The 20,663-nt window shown below is 51.9% G+C and overlaps 2 protein-coding genes across 5 annotated transcripts; both read right to left on the bottom strand.

Annotated features, from left to right (window-relative positions):
• Positions 1 to 843: 843 nt before the first annotated feature.
• On the bottom strand, positions 844 to 10,079 carry FOXRED2 (FAD dependent oxidoreductase domain containing 2). The gene is made up of 9 exons (XM_030040407.2): positions 9,950 to 10,079; positions 8,824 to 9,369; positions 6,979 to 7,230; positions 6,195 to 6,464; positions 5,326 to 5,492; positions 4,503 to 4,668; positions 3,753 to 3,994; positions 2,698 to 2,868; positions 844 to 1,914 (listed from the first exon to the last, which is right to left on the bottom strand). Exons 2-9 carry the CDS (start codon positions 9,345 to 9,347, stop codon positions 1,649 to 1,651), a joined length of 2,058 nt encoding a protein of 685 aa, XP_029896267.1. The 5' UTR covers positions 9,348 to 9,369; positions 9,950 to 10,079; the 3' UTR covers positions 844 to 1,648.
• Positions 10,080 to 10,250: 171 nt separating this feature from the next.
• Positions 10,251 to 18,085, bottom strand: EIF3D (eukaryotic translation initiation factor 3 subunit D). 4 transcript variants are annotated; one of them, XM_041129623.1, is made up of 16 exons: positions 17,927 to 18,085; positions 17,430 to 17,564; positions 17,054 to 17,099; positions 16,529 to 16,665; positions 16,346 to 16,431; positions 15,802 to 15,874; positions 15,550 to 15,665; positions 15,200 to 15,332; positions 14,421 to 14,568; positions 14,036 to 14,166; positions 13,486 to 13,571; positions 13,129 to 13,258; positions 12,500 to 12,642; positions 11,396 to 11,676; positions 11,039 to 11,137; positions 10,251 to 10,371 (listed from the first exon to the last, which is right to left on the bottom strand). In XM_041129623.1, exons 2-16 carry the CDS (start codon positions 17,550 to 17,552, stop codon positions 10,358 to 10,360), a joined length of 1,746 nt encoding a protein of 581 aa, XP_040985557.1. In that variant the 5' UTR covers positions 17,553 to 17,564; positions 17,927 to 18,085; the 3' UTR covers positions 10,251 to 10,357. The 4 variants fall into 4 exon arrangements, with proteins under 4 accessions (XP_040985557.1, XP_029896268.1, XP_040985559.1 ...); XM_030040408.2 differs by having other exon boundaries at positions 11,039 to 11,134; XM_041129625.1 differs by having other exon boundaries at positions 15,550 to 15,662.
• Positions 18,086 to 20,663: the final 2,578 nt, after the last annotated feature.

Raw genomic sequence — 20,663 nt, 5'->3', positions numbered from 1 at the left:
GTGGGAATCCGAGGATGGAAGAGGAAACAGCCAGAGAAGGCGTGTGCAGGCTCTCGGTGACAGCCAGTCGGCCCAGTTCAGTCACAGGCCCTTCTCCTCCTCTGGACAATCCCAAAATAAAAAGCCCACGCTGCCAAGGATGGAGCAAGTCACGGCACCACCACCCAGACGACTACAGGCCATGAGAGCCGTTGCTGGGCCGGCCTCAGAGCGGGGGCAATGGGATGTAATGCCCATGGAGGGCTGCTGATCGACCCCAGCGGAGGAGGTGATCGTTTCCCCTTTCCAGCTGCACATTGATGCGCAGGATCTTCCGGCAGCAGCATCGCTAGGGTAGCCCGGTATTCCCAAAGAGGAGCAAGAACTCATTTGTCATCTCCTCCACCTCTTCTGCTCCCCAGCCTCTCCAAGGACGAAGCAGAGGCAGGGTAGGAACCAGGGCTTTACAGAAACAGCAGCTGAATTTGAAGGATTGGGAGAGTTTTAGGTACATGTAGGTACAGCCCCCCGCCCCGCACTCAGGGGTATCGGGAAGCACAAGTGCAGAGGGGTACGTTCTTCTAGATGCTAAGGGGTTGGAAAATGTGTGTGGAGTTAAAAGCCTGTTCCCTCTCGCCCTTCCACTATTTCCTAGAAACCACAGGGACATTGTTAAGGTCAAGCTCAAAACCGCTCTCGCTTTGCAACTCCAGGGTCATGGAAGGAGCCCGCAGGGAGGCGACGGACAAACGCACGTGGCTGAGAGAGGGAGCAATAAAGTGCAGACGGCCTCCCAGTCACTGCTGGTAAGATCTCAAGGTGACTGGAGCGGAATCAAATAAGAGAACGAGCATTTTAACAACATCAAAGTCCACCTGAAACTTTCTTGACGGGACATAGTGCAAATAGGAGAAATATTGGTCATGCTTTATAAAAGACAGGGGCTAACCTTTCAGGCTGCTTGGTGCGGGAGAAGAAAAACGTGAGGACAGCGGAGCCGAACTCAGCGTAATTCTCTGTGTCCCAGGCATTCCAGGCAAGCAACTCCTCCTTCATGGAGGGAAGGGTCCCTTGTAGTGCTCTCTGGGAAATGACAAATTATCCAACCTATACAATAACTAAAAAACACCCCTCTCCACTCAAGCTGCACAGCTGCCCTAACTCAAATGCAGGAAAAATACCAGGAAGTTTGCCTGGAGTACCGCTTCGGGATTCAGCGCACAAACAATCTTCAAGTATACGCAGCATACGGCATCCAGGGAGCAGAGAGCCTGCACCGGGCTGCCGCAGGGCGCGAGCGGGTCACCTCCGAAGAGGGACGTGACATTTTCAGTTACCCAGGGGTTCCTGCACTCTCTCGTGTGACCCCTGGACGTCGCTGCAGATATTGGTCTGTGAGATAAACACAAACACCATCTTCAGGCAACTCTGAACCCTGCAAGGACAACATGGGAGCCTCAGCGTCACTGATTTTGGCCCCTCGCTTATTCTTCAGAGCACGTTGGTCCTCTTTGTAACAGCAAGATCCGAGCAGGTCTTTGGCAACTCGCGGTCGGTGGAAGGCGTGGGGATGGAAAAGGTGCACGGGAAAGGGTAGAATCCTGCCGTGGATCTCCATTACAATATTGTCACAACAGCACCTATGGGTTTCAGTGTGGAGCGAGAAAGGTTAAAGCTCGTCCTTGGTGTTGACAAGATGCTGCAGCGGACGAACCGGTATCGCGTGATCTCTCAGCAGCTGGTCCTGCGACCCTTCGTGGCTGTCAGGAGGGCTGTCGCCCGAATAGTCTGTGGGAGTGTAATCCTCCAGCAGGCCGGCATCTACCGCGTGGCGGCGGAGCCCCTCGCTCCCCATGAGCCCTTGCATTCTCACGTACCCCTGCCGACAGAAGGGAGGCAGCTTCTGACGAGTGAAGGCAAAGAGGAAACAGGATTCTGTGGGGGAAAGGATCAAAAATCAGGCTCAGCAGAGGTACCCTCTAGAGAAAAATTCCCATAAACTCTGCAAGGACTCATTGAAAACAAAAGGCAGAGAGGATGAGGGAAGATGACTGGAGTTTCCCACCCAGCACCCTGCCCTGGGTGGCAGCAGAATAATTGACTTAATTCTGCAGAGCTCAGGAGATGCAGGGTGGGATCTCCAGTCTGCGCTCCGAGAGGAAAAGGAGCTGGATTTGAGCTCGCAGCCCCCTGGCATCTTCTTCGTACCACAGGATCGCTTCCCTCTGTGTGCCACTTGGGGTTCCTGCAGGAGGTTCCCAGACCAGTCTTCAGACCAGGAAGGCAGGCAGCAGAGGCTCTCCAGCTCTCACATGCCAGCGCTCCCATTTCTCATGGGAAAGCAATCCCATCATCAGTACCCGAAAAGAGATCTGGTACCCGATGGCACAAAGGAATGTTCAGATAATGGAGGAGGCAGGAAAGCTGCAGCTAGAAAAGGGATTGAACCCAATGTCATACACCTTTCCCTAAATCCGGGTGTGCCTGGGGCAGTCTCTTTCTGGTAGTGAGCAAGAACAAAGGCTATTTGGGAACATACACACAGCACCGGCACTTTTTACCATCTGGGCATTGCACCAAAGAGGTGTGACTGATGGTGACACCACCAGCTCGCCACAGGGAGATCTCGGCTATTTGTAGAAGAGATCGCTCCTGTCGCTTGTCCCTCACATCCCTCCTCCTCCTCCTCCTGCCACCTCGACCCTGTGCTCAAATTACCTGCAAAGAAATTGCGCAGGTCAGTGCTGAGGCAGTTCTCCAAAAACCGCCTCAGTGGCAGGATGTGAGCGTTCGGGGCCGTCCAGTCTGTCAGAAAGTCCTCCACAATGTGATGGACGGCATCTGGGCGGGGGAGAGGCCAATCTGGGGGCCGAAGTCTCATCTCGCGCTCTGCCAAGAGAACATTAAGGGAATCTCTCAGAATCAAAACGGCATTAAAAAGAGCTTGGGGAGTGGAAAGCAGCTATGACAGCTGTTTCAGCTTTTGTCCTGACCTTTTAATCCCTACCTTACTTTCATTTGCAATCCCCTCTGCTAGCTCTGTCCTCAACAGCCCTGCCACTGCACAGCTGCCCCTTGTCCCTGCCCGCAGTACCTCCTGTCACTTCGCTCCCCTTCCCCCTGGGCAAGGACTGCCAGACGGGCTGAGCCGCGTTCAAGCTTTAATGCTGCTACCCATCACGCTTCTGTCTGTGCAAGGCAGGCTGGACCCTGACCCTAGGTTTCTGGAGATGAAGATTCAGCACGCTCATTTCCCAAGGAAATCTATTCTGAGCGTATTTGTTTGCTGGATGTAACACTCATCTTCAAACCCTTGCCTTTGGCTGCCTCTATCACTGCGTGACCTCTCAGACCTGGGCCGGCCACAGAGAGCAGCTTTCTTTTGGCGATAACCCAGCCTCATTCGCTGGGACCCTGCAAAATACACGCAGGGTGCCAGCCAAAGGAAAGCAACGTTCCTCTTTTTGGGAATGGGGAAATTCCCAGCAGGCCTGTTTGTTCCTAGTCTCAAATGTGAGGTCTCTGGTACAACCCCCCCACCCCACTCCCCATATCAGTTTGACCGATGGAAACTTCTTGCTAACTCCCAGCTTTTTTTTCAGCTCACCCAGCGATGGCAGATGCCCCAGAGGACGGACACGAAGGAAGTGGAGGAGAAGGGTGTACAATGCCTTCAGGTACCAGCCCCCCCTCCCCTTTGGCTCTCAAGTATCTTCATCCCTCTCCATTTTGCTCGTATCAGATAATTAGCAGGGAGAGGCAGGAAAGCTTACCTGTTGGGAGGCGTTTGTAATAATAAATAACAGGGTGCAAAAAATTGGACTGCCAGGCATGCTGTGCCTCTCCCACGGCTCGGTTGTAGTAGAAGACATCCTTGTCAGCCCCAGAGAAATTCCTCCCATACTCCATGATGATGACAAACAGCCCATTGGGAGCCTTTCTTCCTGTCTGCATTTCCAGCTCGGCCAGGACTCCAACCGGGTACTCTTCCAGGTATTCAAATGCTGTGGCATTCCTGTGAATTGCAACCAAAACCACCGGACTTTTCCACCAGAGAAAAGCCAGCTGGGATCTAACACCCCCTTGGCTGGTCGAGGCTAAGGCCAAAGAGCCATCAGAGAGTAATTATTTTTGGTTGTTACAGATCTGGCCTGGACTTGCCACAGAGCTTATGAAGGCTGCAGATACTGTTACAAGATTCCATTATTTTCCTGGATTATGGGATTCCTCTCTATATTAGCACTGCTCAAGGAAAGCTTTTCCCTGGGGACAGTAAAAGGGTACTACGCCCCTGAGCCTAGAGGGAAGGTCTGGACCATTTCAGCCCTTTAAGAGAGAGAAGTAATTGGCACAATTGGGCATACTGGCACCAGTTGTGGCAGTGGTACAGGTTTTGAGGTGGCTGCCTACGTGACAGTAATGGCAGCAATAGAGCAATTTGTGCGGTGGCACCACAGGAAGCAATGGTAAAGAAAAAGGAATGAGATGGTGGAGTGCAGTGCTGGGAATAATTACTCACTCACTCTCTCAGCAGTATGATGTCAGCCAGGACACTGAACATCTGGTAGAGGCCCGAGGCCTCGTTCACCCGCTTGATGATGGAATTGGTCAGCTGTGTAATAGGGTAGACTGTGGATGGCCAGGGAACACCATGGTGACGGTTTTCCAATAGGCGGTGGACTGCGCGAGCTAAGACATTGCGAGAAACAAAGACAGCTTATTTAAAAATCTAAGCTTACACTTTTAAGAAATCTGATCGCTCTGCTGCGGCACACACAGATACTTGCAGGACACAATAAATAAGCTTTACAGCTCATCCGTGCTCAGGATCTCCCACCCCAATCACTGGTAACTGCAGTGGAGATGCCCTCTGAAAGCTGATGTGATGCTAAGTGGTTGCTGAGGGGGTGGGGGGTCCTCAGGGATATTTCATTACTTCTGAGCAGTCCTTTAATGATAAGGATGGGCACACACACATAAAGATGGAAATTCTCTCTACTGCCCAAAGCCGCTGGGTTTTAACTCCACAGCACAGACCTCTCACCCACAGCCTGTCACGAGGCAGCGCATCTGGCAGGCAGAAATCTATTGTGTTACATAAATAAGAGACAATGGGCAAGAGAGACACAAGACAAAACAAAGACAGACAACCAAAAACTTCAGATATGACCCCAAGTCACTTCTCCTCCACTTTAGATGATGCAGCTGCAGCTTGGCTGTGTTTTGCTGTTCTTACAGCCAGCACAAGACTAAGGGTAATCTCTTTCCAGCAGCAAGCTATGAATTTTTCCTTCGAAGGGAGGAACAATTCCCACCTCTGCCCTTTCTGTACAGCCCAGTACTCACTTGTATACCGGAATCCATGGATGAAGCCCCCAGCAGATTTCCTGAAGTCAACAGAATGGCTAGCAGTGCCAAGAACAAAGAGCCCTCGAGTGCCCCTGGACTCATAGCTGGGTTTGATCTGAGGATACTTCTTTTTATTCCCTTTTCCTGGCATCATTCTAAGGGATCTGATGTGCAAAAGAGAAGAGCAGGCTGTCAGGAAAGGTGGGGGTGGAAAAATAAAAGAGTTTCTGATAAGGCACACATATTCCAGCCACTCTAAGACATTGCTTCACGCCCCCACAGCCTTCAGTGGGATTTACTACTACAGCAAGGGTCTTCCAGAAGATAAGAGTGCTCATCTCAAGGTAGCTCTGGACAAGATCAAATTCCAGCTGACAGTGAATTTTGGAAGACAGTGAAGGTAGCAGTACCATTTTCAACTGCAGGTTGTACTAGGGGACAAACCAAGGTGGAGTGAAGGTTGCATCCTCAGGGAAAATAAGCAGACAAAACCTTTCTGTAGTGATCTGTACCTGTACCATCCTCCTTCCAAAACCAACACAAAACACTGCTAGCCTTGTCCATGTGATCTGGCAGGTCAGGATGTTAAGTTCTAAAAGGCACAAGTTTTTCTGTGTCACCCAGGTCCCAACACTGCCATTTGCTCAGCTCTAGAGCCCGTCAGTCAGAGGGCAGCGGCACACACGTTCGCACTGGGACATGGCCATAGCTGCAGGGTAAACAAAGGACTGAGCAGCACCAGGTAGCTCTGAGCACACGGAGGTCCAGGCAATGCTGCCAGCAGAGGACCTGACCTTCCCTTTCCTCCCCACTCAGGCCCTTCGCTCTAAACACCTGCTTCCCTGGAGATGCTGCTTCTCCCTCACCTGTTATAGATAGAGAAGTCAAACTTCCAGCCCAGGCAGCGGATGACACGGTCGTAAGGTGCGCGGGTGGCAAAATTATCCAGTTCGTCCTGCGGGAGGGTGATGGAGTCGATGCCTGCACTGGTGTTCCTGTTCTCCAGGTAGAACCGGAGCGTGATGTGCAGCTTCCCTTTCTTGTCCTTGATGATAGCCAGATCTTCCAGGTCACCCTCCAGAAGCCCATCCAGAGATTTCAGCTGGTAGGTGTCCAGCAGGCCGTTGTTAATTGCTCTATGAAAAAAAGAATGTAAGAACGGCTAAAAGAAACGAGGAGAGGTGGGATCCACGGTTCTGTCTCAGCTGCTGAAAATGGGACACCTTCACCAGGCATCCTGCACTCCCCTTCAGTGCAAAGGTTATTCCCAGAGCCTCAGGGCTCACAGGAACAGCACAGGTAACACAGCCTCGCTGCCCTTGCAGGATGCGGTCAACCTCTCAGCTCTCCTCTGTGACTGCAAGCAAGGGAACAACTTGGGAGCCGGCACTTTTTAATGATAGTTTCCAAGCGGACATTTTCCTGTTTCACACAGACCCTGAAGAGCTCTCATCAAGCTCCTGTGTTCAGCAACTGCAGCCTGGACTGCTTTAAACCAAGGGCATAAAGGTAGAACACCCTATGTTTCCTCTGCCACCCCCAGGACCACAGCCCCTCCTGTGCCAGTGTGGCTCATCGCCTGGGCAAGTAGCGATTCTCCTTGTTCGTACTCCAGCTGTGTTAGAAAGAGAAAAAGGAGTGGTTTCCTACCTCAGATCCCCGACGTAGTGGGTAGCCCACGAGAGGCGCACACGGGACCGGCTCACCATGTGGATGAAATTCGTGACGCCCAGAATGTTCTCCGCCGTCTCAAAGGCCGAGTTCCCTCGGCCCAAGATCAACACGGTTTGGCCAGCAAAATCCTCCGGGCTGATGGACACGGTCTCGTAACCCTCAACATATTCTGAACCAGGAAAGTTTACCACGTTGGGGACCCATGTCCCAGTGGCGACCAACAAAGAGCTGCGAAAACAGGGATGGCACTAGGAAATACAGGAATTACGGGAATGGGGCCATCGTTCCCTCTCATCACTCCTTCCTCCTCCCACTGTGGAAGATGGCTGTGACGTGCCCCCTGCAGCCACACTGGATCAGCTGCACAGGTCGTGGTTTCAAAAGAAATTTCTCCCCAGCTTCACCTAATGACCTGCTCCTCTCTTCCCTATCCTCAGGCCAACAAAGACAACTAGGAGTGTCATTATATATAGCAAAAGTCAGTGTGGGTGCTGTACATATACATCTCCCTCCTTTGTTCATAAATGTGCAAGTACTACTCATATGTACTTACTGACAATATATATAATACTAAAGTTTCACAGGTTGATTATATTTTGCATAAAAAATTACTTTGATTTAAAATTTATGTTGCATTTTAGTGCAGCAGAACAAAAGTAATTTTTAAGAGGGATAGAAAATGGTTTTGGTATTTTAAAATGTAACTCTTAGCCATAAAAACACGTTAGCGACATCACTAATTGTTAATGCTAGAATTAAATACAGTAATCTTTTTATATCCCTCCATAAGAACTTTTACTTGAATCTTAAGGAAATTTTTGTGACTTAGACAGAAACACCAGGCAGCCGAGGCTAGCGACTGTCTGCTGTCCCAGCCTTGCTCACACAGCTCCCGAGAGCAACTCGCTTGCGGTGCGTGGGTGTCCTGGATTGCCTTCTGTCCCCTCCGAGCTTGCCAGCCAGCACACCTCCAAGTGACAGCCAGCACGACCTGCTGTCGTAGAGCTGAGGTTCTCAGGAGAGGTGAGAAATATACTCCGTATGTTCACACGAGTAACTTCTAGGTTTTTAGGAATGTAGCTCAGTGACGGTACGGGATACACACGCATAAGTGTGACAAGGGGAAGGGGAATTCAGGGACCAGCAGTCTTGAAGGTTTTTTTCTCCCAGTTGCCTCCCTCTGCTGCAACAGCCCCACTTTTCTTTTGTTCCCCCCTGCCAGCTCTGCGCTAGCCCAAGGCTTTGGTTGGCTGGGGCATACTTCTAAGCACATGTGGGTTAATGGAGGTGAGGTGTCGCCGCACTGACTTGCTCAAATTTGTAACAAAGGCAGCAGTGGCTACAACAAGTACGACTGTGGTTTTTTTTTTTTTTTTTCACAGAGAGCAATTATCTAGTGATAAACCAAAACTGATTTCAAGCTTACCTATCAAGGATGGAACCTGTGGTGATGGCAATCGCAGCCAGTTTGTGTCTGCCCTGCCAGCTCTTCAGCTGTCTGAGGCATAAAGTGGCTCGTGAAAGGCAATGCCTTCCCAGGAGCAGTTATTCCACCCACCCACCCCACTGATCCCTGCAAAATGTTTTTCCCCTGTGACGGTAGTTAAAGCTCTAAAAGGCTGTGAAACCTCCATCCCTGGAGATACTCATGCCTCAACAGGGCAAGGCTCTGAGCAACACGACGTCACTGACCCTGCTTTGGGCAGGGGGCTTGGGCGAAATGACCGTTACGGGTCTCTTCCAACCTAATTTATTCTGCGATTTTGAGACTTCGAAGACACCTGTGGAGAGCAGCATGGCTAGCCTGGGTTTGGCCGTTACCTGCACTTGTAGTTCTGCCTGTCCTGGTCGGTCAGGAGGAAGTAGTGGCCGTTCCAGGCCTGCGTGTTCCTCTCCAGCGTCACGTGGACGATGGCCGTGTTGTACTGAACCCGCAGCTTCAGCAGGGCGGCAAAATCCTCCAGGTAACGCACCATCGCGTCAGCGTCGGGGAAGAAGTCGCGGGAGTAGCGTCGGAAAAGCAGCCGGCGGTCGTGGCTGAGGAGCGAGTTCCAGTCGTGGCGGAGGTTGAACTCGCTGTTGGATTTGCCCGTGTACCGCTTGTTGATGCTGATGAGCTTGCGGTGGCGAGGGTAGAGGGCGAAAAAGCTGCCAGGAGCGTGGCTCCGCTCGAAGACGACGTAATCCCGGCTGGCTTGCTGGAGGAAATAGGCCGCCTGCAAACCCGAGGGGCCGGCCCCGATGATGCAGTAGTCGTGGTAGAGGAAAGCGGCGCCGCTCACCACACGCAGGCTGCCGGTGTACAAGGCCAGCCCCAGGAGCATCCCGCAGACCGCCGGGGCCATAACGGGGCCGGGACAGCCGCCCCTGTGGGGGAGAGGACCGGGGAGGCGTCACCCAGGGGCGAGCGGCCCCGGTGGGCGCAGGACTCCCCACAAGAGACCCCAACCCCCCCAGCCTGCCCAGTCCCTGCCCAGGCCCGGCCGCCATGATGCCACCACCGCCCCTCAGGGCCCCAAGCCGGGGTGGGGATGTTGAGGCGGGGCCCCGCTCCCTACCCAGCCAATTAGCAAAAGGGGTCCCAGGTCTTCCAGCCAATGGGCACACAGGGTTCCCTGCCCCAGCCAATAGCAGACAGCGTGGGGCCAGCAGGCGGGAAGGCAGGGCAACACCTGTGGGCTAGTGGCCGCCAGCCCCCCGCCGTACCTCTGCGCCCCAACAACCAATGGGAAAGGGAGGCGCAAGCCCATCAGCCAATGGGAGATGGGGTGCCCCGCGTTGCCCTCGCTCCCCCGCCAATAGGGACCGGTCTCGGCCTCGATGTTCTCTCTCTCTCTCTCCCCCCCCCCCCCCCCCCAGCCCAATGGCGTGCGGGGCGTGGCCGCCACCCGCGAGGCGCCGCACGTGACGCGCGGGCCCGCCGGCCCCGTCCCGCCAACGGCCGCACCTGCAGCATAGAGCTCGCGCCGCTCCTCCCGCGCCGCCGGTGGGGGGGGGGGGGGGGGGGGCGGCGGGGAGGAGCGAGCAGGGCCGCCCGCCGCGCCGCCACCCCGCGTCACGTGACAACGGCGCCGCCGCTTCCCGCCGCCCGCACCGTACCACGTGTCTGGGGGGAGGGTGGGCGGGGCTGGGCTCTTAAAGGGGCAGGCGCGCTCGCCGTGATTTCCCGCAGAGCGGCTCCAGCGGGTTCTCCCGCCCCCGGGGCCGGGTACCCGTAACCCCCCCAGGCACACACGACATCGCGCCGCTGAGCAAAAGTGACTTTATTGGGCTTTCTCCGCCTCCCCCCCCCGCCCCACTTCATGATTTCTCTGCAGAAGAGGCGGGTGCGAAGGCGCAGCTCAGCCCGCGGGGTTCAGCTCTCCTCCTCTGAAAGAGAAGAGAAACAGCAATGAAGGGAGTGCGGCTGGGGAAAGAAAACCACCCCAAACCCCCCCAACTAATCCCTCTCTGTCAAGGAAATGCCACAAAGAATGAGAAAAAAAACAAGCTTGCCACCTCAGTGTGCCTGTCCCCCCCCCACCTACAGACCTGTCCGTCAGCCAAGACCACACACGCATCATTTGGAATTACACAAGTTATATTCCAGAGCAAATTACGCAGCGACCTAAAATTCCCATAATAAAACCCAGAGCAGCCAGGCTAAGCTTACAGCCTAAAAAAAAAAAAAAAAAAAGAAAAAAAAAAAAGCTGGAAGGTGTTTTTCCTATCACAGAAGCAAGAGCTCCAAGGTCCCAGCGGTTTCCCACTGTCGACAGAGCACATGCAGGTCACGCGTCGGGGAGCGCAGACGGTTTTAGGCAGCGAAGCGAAGGCAGCGGTTCTCCGCTGCGGCACCACCAACCCTCCGAACCCCCCGACCGACCGACTAGCGATCGCTCCACTTCAACAGTCACTTGGTAAAAGCCTTCACCGAGTTACCTCAGTCAGGCTAGGTCACCACGCATTTTAAATGTGTCTCAATCTTACAGTCACTCCCGTTTCTAAAACTGTAGTACAAAAAAATACCCCAGTACCAATAGAAATCGGCACCCACCCACTCCCCCAAATCCTGGGGCCGTTGAACGAAGGGCTCCTTGGCAGGCTTCGTTTTCCCAGTCGGTGCTCTGGACCTGGGTCCTCTCCCCCACCCCTGCTAAAATCAGTCCTGGCTCAGTATCCATACAGAGGTACGACATCCGCGTTTCCAACTCTCCGCTCGGTTTGCTTCCGCGTACGCCCAACGTCACCCACGCCTTTTCCACCACCGAGCGCCCATCCTCGGGACCACACATTCTCCAGCCTCGCTCCCCTCTCGTCATTGCACTAGTCAGATCTCACCCTTTAGATCTGGTCTTTATCATCTGGACCAGCAGAAGACTGAAAAGCATAAATCACCAAGTATGCTACGAACCTTCCTCTTCCTCTTCTTCCTCCTCATCCTCCTCATCTTCATCAGAGCTGAAGGTGCCGTCAGGCAAGCTGTAGATCCGGATCACCTGCTTGTTGGGGTCCTTGAGGATGAGGTACTTCCCCTCATCCAGCTTCATGCAGATGTCGATGACGCATCGCAGGATGCCCCAGGCGTTCTCTATGCTGAGGTTAATCTGGCTGGCAAACTCATTTGGCTTGAACTGCTGCGTGCCCAGGATCACGTGGCGGGCAGAGTCCTTCACATGGTAACGAGATACGTACCTAGGGGGGCAAGGAGAAACCAGAGGGGTGTCAGGAGGTTAAGCACAGCCAGCAGAATAACGACTCCAAGAAAAGCAGCGTGATCATCTTAGTTTTGTTTTCTGGGCTGAGAAATCCTAATACTCCAACACTGAAAGCTAAGAGGATCTCCTGGCTACAAGCTGTCAATCATTAATGTACCTGGAATCCTTCCACCATCCCAAATCAGATGGGGTGGTACGAAAGATACAGAAGGTTAGTCCCACAGATAAAAATTAAGCAACAGCACAATTAGCCAGGAGTTTGGAATTAAACAGATGCAAATGCATCAGTCCCATACCCGAGGACGGAACCTGGGATCGCAGAACCACCAGAACCGAGTTAGCAAATGCCTCTTGTTCGTTATCCGCAGAACAGGCTCAACTGATTTTAAGCCGACAGTTCAAAAAGGGCTGTGGTGATACCTCCCCTCCACCCAATTTCTCAGTAACAGGGCACTGAAGATCTCAAATCAAATTCCTGACAGGTAGCACAGTCACTGCATTTATTTCCCTTGCTGGCAATCTCGGCAAACAGGCCGAGAGCGCCGCGGAGGCCACCTGCCCGTCACGTGCTGAGGTCTCTCACAAGGTCAGCCGCGACGGGGGGCACATCAGCCAGATGCTGAGGGGAAGCAGCTTACACGAAGGCTGGTGTGCTCACCGCAAGCTTTCCGCTCTTGGCCACTCAAAATGCGGGGTGATTTTACGGTTGCTCATTCTACAACTGGTTTGCTTTGACATATACTGGGTTAAATCATGGAAAATGCACCTGAAAGATGTTTGGTGTGAAAACGCTGTCTTACCCGAGTTTAAGATATTCTGATCCAGCCAGCAGCGCGCAACATGTCCAGCGGGCTAATTTGTAGCTGTTGTTTTTCAGCTCGGTGGCAATCACAGCTCCTCTCTGAGAGTCAAGCTTCTGGCGCCAATCTACTCCATTGCAATACTGAGGGGAGAATCAAAACTAGGGTCAACCCAACAAGCCACCAGCAGTCATCTCTTCAGCTACCCTGACATCACACAGGGAAGTTCCTTCTGTCTACCTTACGATCCCATAAAAGGGAATGCGAACAGCAACCTACAGGGAAAGCCCTTGCACCAGAAAGGGAGAAGGGCAAAGAGTGGGGACTGGCCAACGTTTGTGGCACTGGTTAGGAAGGGAAGTTTGTGAGGGAAGAGTTCATGAGGGAAGCATGGGAACAGACTGGCTACTGTGTCGGACACCTGGGGACAAGAGGGTTCAAACCAGCTACCCCGCATCTGGGGGAGAATCCCATCAGCACGGCTTGTCCACCAAAGTTATGCTCCTTTGGTGGAACGTAACCACGCGGGGAACACCGCCAGATGTTTGTCTCATCTTGCCTGCTGTACCTGGCACGTCAGGCAGCAGTGAAGCAGTTAGAGCTAGCTTTGGGATCTCGTTCTTCCTCACCCTGGAATCCCACTCGTTCAGTGTTTTGATGTTGATGAATGACACTTCTCCATTAGCTCCTGTCATCACTCCGTCATGTTCACAGCGGACAATGAGATCTATATCATCTCCCAGCTTCCACCTTCGGTATCTGCCAACAAACAATCCAGCTGGTTATTTCTGACCCTTGTTCTCTTCCAGATCCATGTAAGCCCTCAGCAAAATCCCTTCCCCGCTTTATCTGGTCACCGTGAGGATGTCCAGGAATGCCTCTCATGGTAAAGCTTCTATCAATAAGACTCCTAACTTGTTTTGTCTCTGTATAACTCTGACATCCTGCCCCCCTGCCAAACCTGGGCACCAGAGAGATCAACATACCTGTATGCAACAGAGGCTACTTCATTTTTATCCATGTCATCCTCCACGAAGGGATTTGGGTTGGGAAACTTGTATTTCTCCTTTCCCTGCAGAAGAAAACAGAAGGGCAATGTTAGGAGAAAAAACCCGAGAGCGCTCTCCCCCACTGGACAAATATTCTCTTATAGCACCAGTAGCCAATTTCCCTTATGTAGAAAACCACTAAAATATTAAGACAGGTGATGAGAAGCCTCATCTTCATGTTAGTCACTTCACTGTAAGCTGTACTCCTACTGGCACTTCAGCTTCACGAAGAGTACTCGGAAGCCTGCCTGCTTCACCAATGGGAGCGGGATTGCTTCTTTGTGGAATAAAGGTGAAAATCTTTCCACAACAAAGTCACACTGCTCACGAGAAGTAATCCCACCTCTTCCAAAACTGAAAGAACATCAGTGTAACATACTTCTGTCAACTGAAACACTTCTATGCTGTATTAAAGCAGCCTTAGTGACGTCTCTTCTTGAGACTCTCTGAAACACAGACCCTACCACCCAGCACTGCTCAACCTTACCATCCTCAGACACTGCTGCGAGAAGTTATGATTGATGTAGGTAGCTTCCATGGCAAGGTTGCGTGGAGAATTAAAGGAGTTGCCCTCTTCCTGGGGGGGTTCATTGGCTGTTTCGCTCACTGTCAGGAGGTCTGGGAAGAAAACCAGACACAAGTGGTTATACCTGGGGGAGTAACTACGTCAGCTTCAGTGAGTCTCTAGCCCCACAGTGCAGCAGATCAATACTGAAGTTACGCCCACAGCTAGCAAGTGTACTGCAGTAATTGGGTTGTTCCAGGGGTCTCAGTCTTCTGACACCGAGACATAAAATAAACTCAAAAAAGCGTAAAGAAAATCAGACCCTTTAGCTACTGTAACAGAAATTTCTTTCAGAACTTTTCCTCACCAAAATCTGAATTGTCCCTCTTGTCAAAGAAAAGCTTGGATCCAACTCTCTGGACAATGATGTCCCAGGAATAGACGGAGCGAGTGCAGCTCATCAGTGTGGCCAGGATGGCATCTGTGGCAAACACATTCCCTTGGGTCTTGGCCAGCTACAGATAAAGGAGCAGGAGAAAACTGTGTTTCAGCGACAAGAACAGACACCCCTTCCCTTCCCCAGCTAGGACAAGAAGCGTTAGCAAACCAGACTATTAATTTCTTCTCCCATGGTGAGGAAGCTAGACTGGTAGGTACACCACCGATAGCTAGACAAAGTGTGAGGTACTACCCAGCAATCCAGGCCCACCCTCACCCAAACAAGGAAAAACTAAGAAACTTCTATTACAAAATGTTAATTCTGTTGGGAAAAAGCATGGCTCCTTATTGCTGATCAGGTCACAGAGAGAAATCTCCAAGCCTTCCTCATCTCCAAAAGCAGAAACCTCAAGAACCAGGTCTCTGACATGGAAGTTTCTTTCTCAACACAGCTCAAGTACCAGTCTGCTTGCCCTTCCAGAATTACAGCTTTTCGTTGCCCAGCATTCCCAGTTTGGCATTAACCTAGCTCTGCCTTGGACGTAAGAAAAATAATGATACCAGCTAATGCTTCTTCTCCTCTGCAAGCTTAGGGATCTGGAATTTTTCTGCCCTTCTCTTAACTTCGGTCTGATGGCGACAGCTGGTCTCTAACAACAGCACGCACTAAAAAATACACTACTGGGTTTTACAAACCAGTAAACGTACCTTTCGGATAACTGGGTCATCAGTAGTAGTGACGGTATGGAAGATGCGCTTAATACTCCTCAGTAGCTTCTCATTCCTTGTTGTAATGCGGTCGAAGGCTTTGTCATAGTATTCTAGGGCTCCACAGCACTCTCTGCAGAGATAAGAGAACCATCTTGATACCCTCCCTACAGAGACCACCACCCAGGAACCACAGGGAACCGAGGGGCCTGTGGGGTGTTCCACTATCTTCCCCTCCTTTGGGTACCTCAAGGAGAACATTGGGACCAGGCCAGGAGGCCCTTGCCCTCCTGCTTTCCAAAAATCCGGTCAGTTCAGGCAGCAAGCAAACAGCCGTTTTAGGAACTCACATGTCCTGTGGCTCCGACACCTCCAGGTAGCGCATCTTCATCAGCCGAGGGAAATCCATCTCTTCTTTCACCTCCCAATCACTGCGAACTTCAACAGAGGAGTCACGAGGCTTCTGCTGTGCGGCCAGAGGTAGGACAGATAGAGAGAGAAACAGAGACGCAGCACATCAGGATTTGTGCAAGAACAGCTGCCCCGTGAGCGCAGCCAGAAAAACCAAACCATCACAGGGGGCAGAAAGCTTGCTAGTTTACCTGTGATTTTTGGTCCCATTTCTGCCTCACTCCAAACTGCTTCTGAAACTTCTTTTGTAGGCGCAAACGATCTCTAAAATGAGAAATATGAGAAAAGCCATGAAGAGAAGTTCTTGAGTCCTACACGCCACAACCATTCCTATGCTTCCCAATTACCATCAGAGGAGCAATGCTTTTAGGCACTGAGCTGCTGAAACGCTTACTGAGCTGCTGATCAACATGCCCAAGGCATTAAAAGCTCTGTTCTTTACTCTTCAAATATCTTCATCTCTAAATATTGCGGCACAGTTTTCAGAAGTTTAAAACGCTGTATTTACTTTCTGAATACGATTAAAAAATTCTCCTAAATTCTTAGATAGCTGTTTGAAGTCCATGCTTGTAACTACCGCTGACATCAGCAGAACGTCAGGCTTGAAATGTCCTGAAATTCCTCTTTGCTGACTGTTCGCTCTAGTGGGTTCTGTTACAGTAACTTCCTAAATTTATCAACAGTATGCTCACGGACTCCAACCCAAGTACGGTACGCTCATGTCTGCAGCCCCACCTCTCCTTCTGCTTGGCACTCTTCGGCAGCGTCTGCATGCTGAACTGCAGCATGTTCCGACGGTCCTTGTCTCTCCGGAGGTTCCTCTGCAGAAATGAAGGAAGGAAAAAAGAGAACGTTTTAGTTCCAAATAATTCTGTGCCGCTGAGCTCTCCTTTGAGCCCGTTTCTGAAAAGACATTACCTGTGCAAATCGCATACGATTCCTCTGGTACGCTGTTTTCTGCGTTCGTGCTGTATCCACCAGCTGGAAGCTAGTCTCATCCTCCTCGTGGAAATAGGCATATTGACTTCCGCCACCAAACTGTGACGAGTACTTGTCTGGAAATAAAACAAAGCGTCTTGACACCAAGCTTCTAGGAAAAAACCCCAGCACTTTGTCCCTTTATCCCCTGGAATTCCCTCCAACTGCCTTCACCTAAGTCTGATGCACAAATCGGCACTCCTGCCTTACGCCAGCATGTTTTCTCCCCCTCCAAGCCTCTCCCTGAGAAGCCCCAGTCATGAGGCAGTACAAAAATCAGGAGTAAGCCCTAAGGACAGGGAGAGCTCTCCCAAGCGTAAGGCACACTTCCTCATTTAAGCAGCCTCTCTTGCTGAGGTGCGCAGGTAACCACCAGAGTGGGTGTGAGCCATGAAAGCAGGAATGACGCTTGAAGAAAACTTTGTAGGAAATAAACCACGGGAGCAGCCACCAGACAACACGTACTTGTATATCTTTTATCTTGATATGTGGCTCCTGTCCAATCAGCCACCTAAGGACAAACATAAACAGTCAAAATGAGCGAGTCAAATGTGACATCTTCCCCCCCAGCTCTGACTTTATATATGCAGGACTTCAAGAAGGTGGAAGCAAACACCGCCATACACTCCAGAACTAATCTTTTCAACTCCCACCTCTGCTCCCCAGCACTCCTAATGGTTCACAACTGTGCTATGTGTCAGGATGCACTGCGAAGGGTGTCAGAAGAGCAGCCACAGGAGTAAGAAGTGAAAACCCGCGGCAGCGCGCAGAGGTGGGGTGCCAGAAGGCACGCAGGGCTCGTTCGGCAGCAGCCCAACGCGCTGTGGCACGACAGAGGTACCTTCCCCAGGCGGTCTCCTTTACTGAAGGGCTGGTAGGGCATGTCCCTGAACTGCTCGGGCACGGCGCACGGGCCCCAACCGGAGGGGTTGTCCTGGATCACGGGTGTCACAAACTTCGCCATTTTTTTAAACTTCTAGAAAGGAGAAAAAGCCAAAAAAAAAAAAAAAAAAAAGCAAACAAGCCCAACCAAACCCTCAGCTGCCGCACGCCGTGACACCCGCTGCGGTTGGGTCACCGGGGACCGCGGCCTTGTCCCGGCAAAGACCAAGGCGCGGTGCCACCGGGAGGGGAAAGCGGGGAGGCCCCCCTCCGCCCGCCGGGCCCGTACCGAGAGGATCGGCCGCGGCTGAGACGGGGAGACCCGTGTGGAGGGGGAGGGACGGGGAGCCGGCCCCCACCGGAACCGGTGGCAGCGCCGGGGCGGGGCCGGGGGTCCCGATACCCGCGGGAAGGAGGCGGTAAGGACCGGAGGACGGCCCCAGCACCCCCCCTCACCTGCGGGGCCCCGTCACGGCGCCGATGGCAGCGGATGATGATGAGGATGATGAGGCGGCGGCGGCAGCAGGCGAGGAAAGAGGCCTCACGCAGCCCCGGCCCGCCCTTTCTGCGTCAGCGCCGCGCGACAGCGGGGCCGCCGAGCGCCGCCGTCGTAAAATTAGAAAGGGGGAAAAAAAAAAAAAAACAAACCCCACCCGACAACCAAACCGCAAAGGAGGAGAGCGCGGCTGCCGTAAAGCGTCCCCCGCCCGCAGGGTGCGCGGTACGGCACGGCCATAGAGGTGCGGGAGGGTCGGGCTAGAAAAGCCGCGGTGCTCGGCGGGTGGATGCGAGCGTCTCTATGATCCGTTCCGCCGGCGGACTGCCGGGCCGGGCCGGGCCGGGGATGGCGGCGGTGGGCCTGGCCGTGGCCGTGTCTCCTCCTCCGGTCACGCCATCCGTGGCCGCTGGAGTTCCTTTCCGTGTTCGGTTTACGTGGGCGAGGCCGTTGGAACCGCCTGTCCCTGCTGCTGAGGGCCCGCGGGTGGCGGCCCGGCGGGGAGGGCGCGGGGGCCCACGCAGGCCGTGAGGGTGTCTGTCCCGTCTGTCTGTCTGTCTGTCTGTCGTGTGTCTCCCCCTTTATTGTGCCTTCTGTCGTGACAGTATAATTTCCCGACGTTTCGCTCCCCCTTAATGAGCGCTTGGTACCAAAAACGCGTAGGAGTGGGAAGAGAGTGACGTTAATGATAGTTAATTTGCCCTGTTGATTAAAAAGCTTGGGTTCGGCTTTTGAGTAGAAAAGCTGGGGGTGACACATGACAAAACCATTTACTTTGCACCCGGCTGTCACAAAGAGGAAGAAAACACTGTTTTCTGTGCCTGCTGAAAGCATGGCAGCTCAAACAAACGACGGCGAGGTGTCAGAAACATCTTCTCCGGTGGTAATGATTAAACTTTATAGAAATGTGGAACTTCTCTTAGCAGATGTATTTAAGCCCACGGTAGGCAAATGTCTGTCGGGAATGGTTTTGGTGTAAATGACTTGCCTGATAGCAGCGGGATGGGATAAGTTGTTGTAACAAATTTCCTCCTCCCGTCTATCCTCTACTCTTAGGAAGGTAAATTGGGCTTCACAACCACACAAAGGACAGCCCAATCTCAAGAATTTTGTTTTTTTTTTCCTTTGGAAGAACTTGAATTCAAATTACGTGGCCTAAAATCATGTATTGGAAGAATACTGATCCTCAGCTTAGTCAAATGACGGTTTCAACTATTAGCATGCAGTCCCCGTCTAGTTGTGCCAGGTTGCTCTACAGACATGAGATGGTGTTACTGTAAAGTCTGGCAGGTAAATTCCTGTTTTGACAGATAAAAATGGAGATGGAAGTTAAGAGATTTATGACTTTGATAGAGAACAGACTTACAGGGCTCTGGACAAGACGTATATCAATAAAGCCATGTGTCAGGACAGGAAACACGACTTAATGCTGTGCCTCTTAATTTTCTCACACACACACACAGCCTCCTGAAATAAAAATATATTCCAAACTCTGCAATGGTTTTGTAGAAAAGCAGGTACTTTTCAGGTTGTAGTTGCATGATCATTCAACTGACTTTGTGTTTAGAGGTTGTTACAAAACACTTGTCTTACTCTGAGAGGTGAAGATGTGCGAAGAATGAGAATTGCAGTTGCCCTTGCTGTATTCGCAGTGTGGTATTCAAGGTTTTGCATTGTCCCTGATGGTTTTCCTTGACCTGCTGGAGGGGAGACCTGGGGCTGGAAGTTAGGATTCAGCCCTGCGGCCTCTCTAGGAGACCATGAACCAGCGATTTAATACAGCATGTGTCTCAGATCCCTGTCTCAGTAATTGGGATAGTATTTCTTCTCAGGGAGTGAGGGCAATAAATCATTAAATCTCAGATGTTCACATGCCAGAGTGATTGAAATTTTCTCTACCCCTAAAAAGAGCAGGATCCAGTTTACACATCTCTTCAGCTAAAAACTAACTCTTTAGAGAATTTTACTGGGTATCTTTTACCTAAGAAGAGTCTAGATCAATATTTTCCAGGCAGAGGTGTGTGCATTTTCTTCTTTATTTACCGCTTGTAATTCCTCCTTGAGAAAGAATCGAAGCCGCAGCAGTCTTTGCTTTGCCAAGACACCCTGCCATTAATCAGAAGTGGGATTATTAAAGCACTTTTCCCCGCTAGCGAAAAAACCCACTTATAGAAATACAGTTTATAAAATACAATTTGTAACTGTCTCACCTAAACAGCCTTTTTGGAGACAAACACCATTAGTGCTGGAACTGCCTCGCTGGTTGCTGGCGGTGGCTCGGTGCGATCACAGCTCCAGGTGACCCCCACAGTGCCCGTCCCTCGCCCTCCCGAGACAGGGCAATGGGCTCAGAGGGGCTGACTGCTTAGGAGATGGTGATAAAAAGACCAAGAAGTTCTGAAGAGAAAACTGAAATAAGGAATGAATGAAGAGAAATGATGACAAATGGACTGACAAACCAAAATCCTGTCCTTTCCACAGCTTCCTCTTCGCTCCTGAGCCTGTGTGAGGTGCTTACAAGAGGATGTAATGCTGCTACCATCTCCCAGAGACGTTGGACCATGTGCAGTTTCGGCTTAGCCCATCAAACTACCTTTTCTGGGGACAGAGTTGGGTATAGGAACGGGTCGGAGGAAAGAGTATGAGTAGGGAGTGCCCGGGGTGGGATAAATGCTCCCCTGGGCATGGACATAACCT

The sequence above is a fragment of the Aquila chrysaetos genome, chromosome 17 (assembly GCF_900496995.4).
Source record: "Aquila chrysaetos chrysaetos chromosome 17, bAquChr1.4, whole genome shotgun sequence".
Taxonomy (NCBI): domain Eukaryota; kingdom Metazoa; phylum Chordata; class Aves; order Accipitriformes; family Accipitridae; genus Aquila; species Aquila chrysaetos.
The sequence above is the reverse complement of the archived record's forward strand: the minus strand, read 5'-3'. Positions and strand labels throughout refer to the sequence as shown.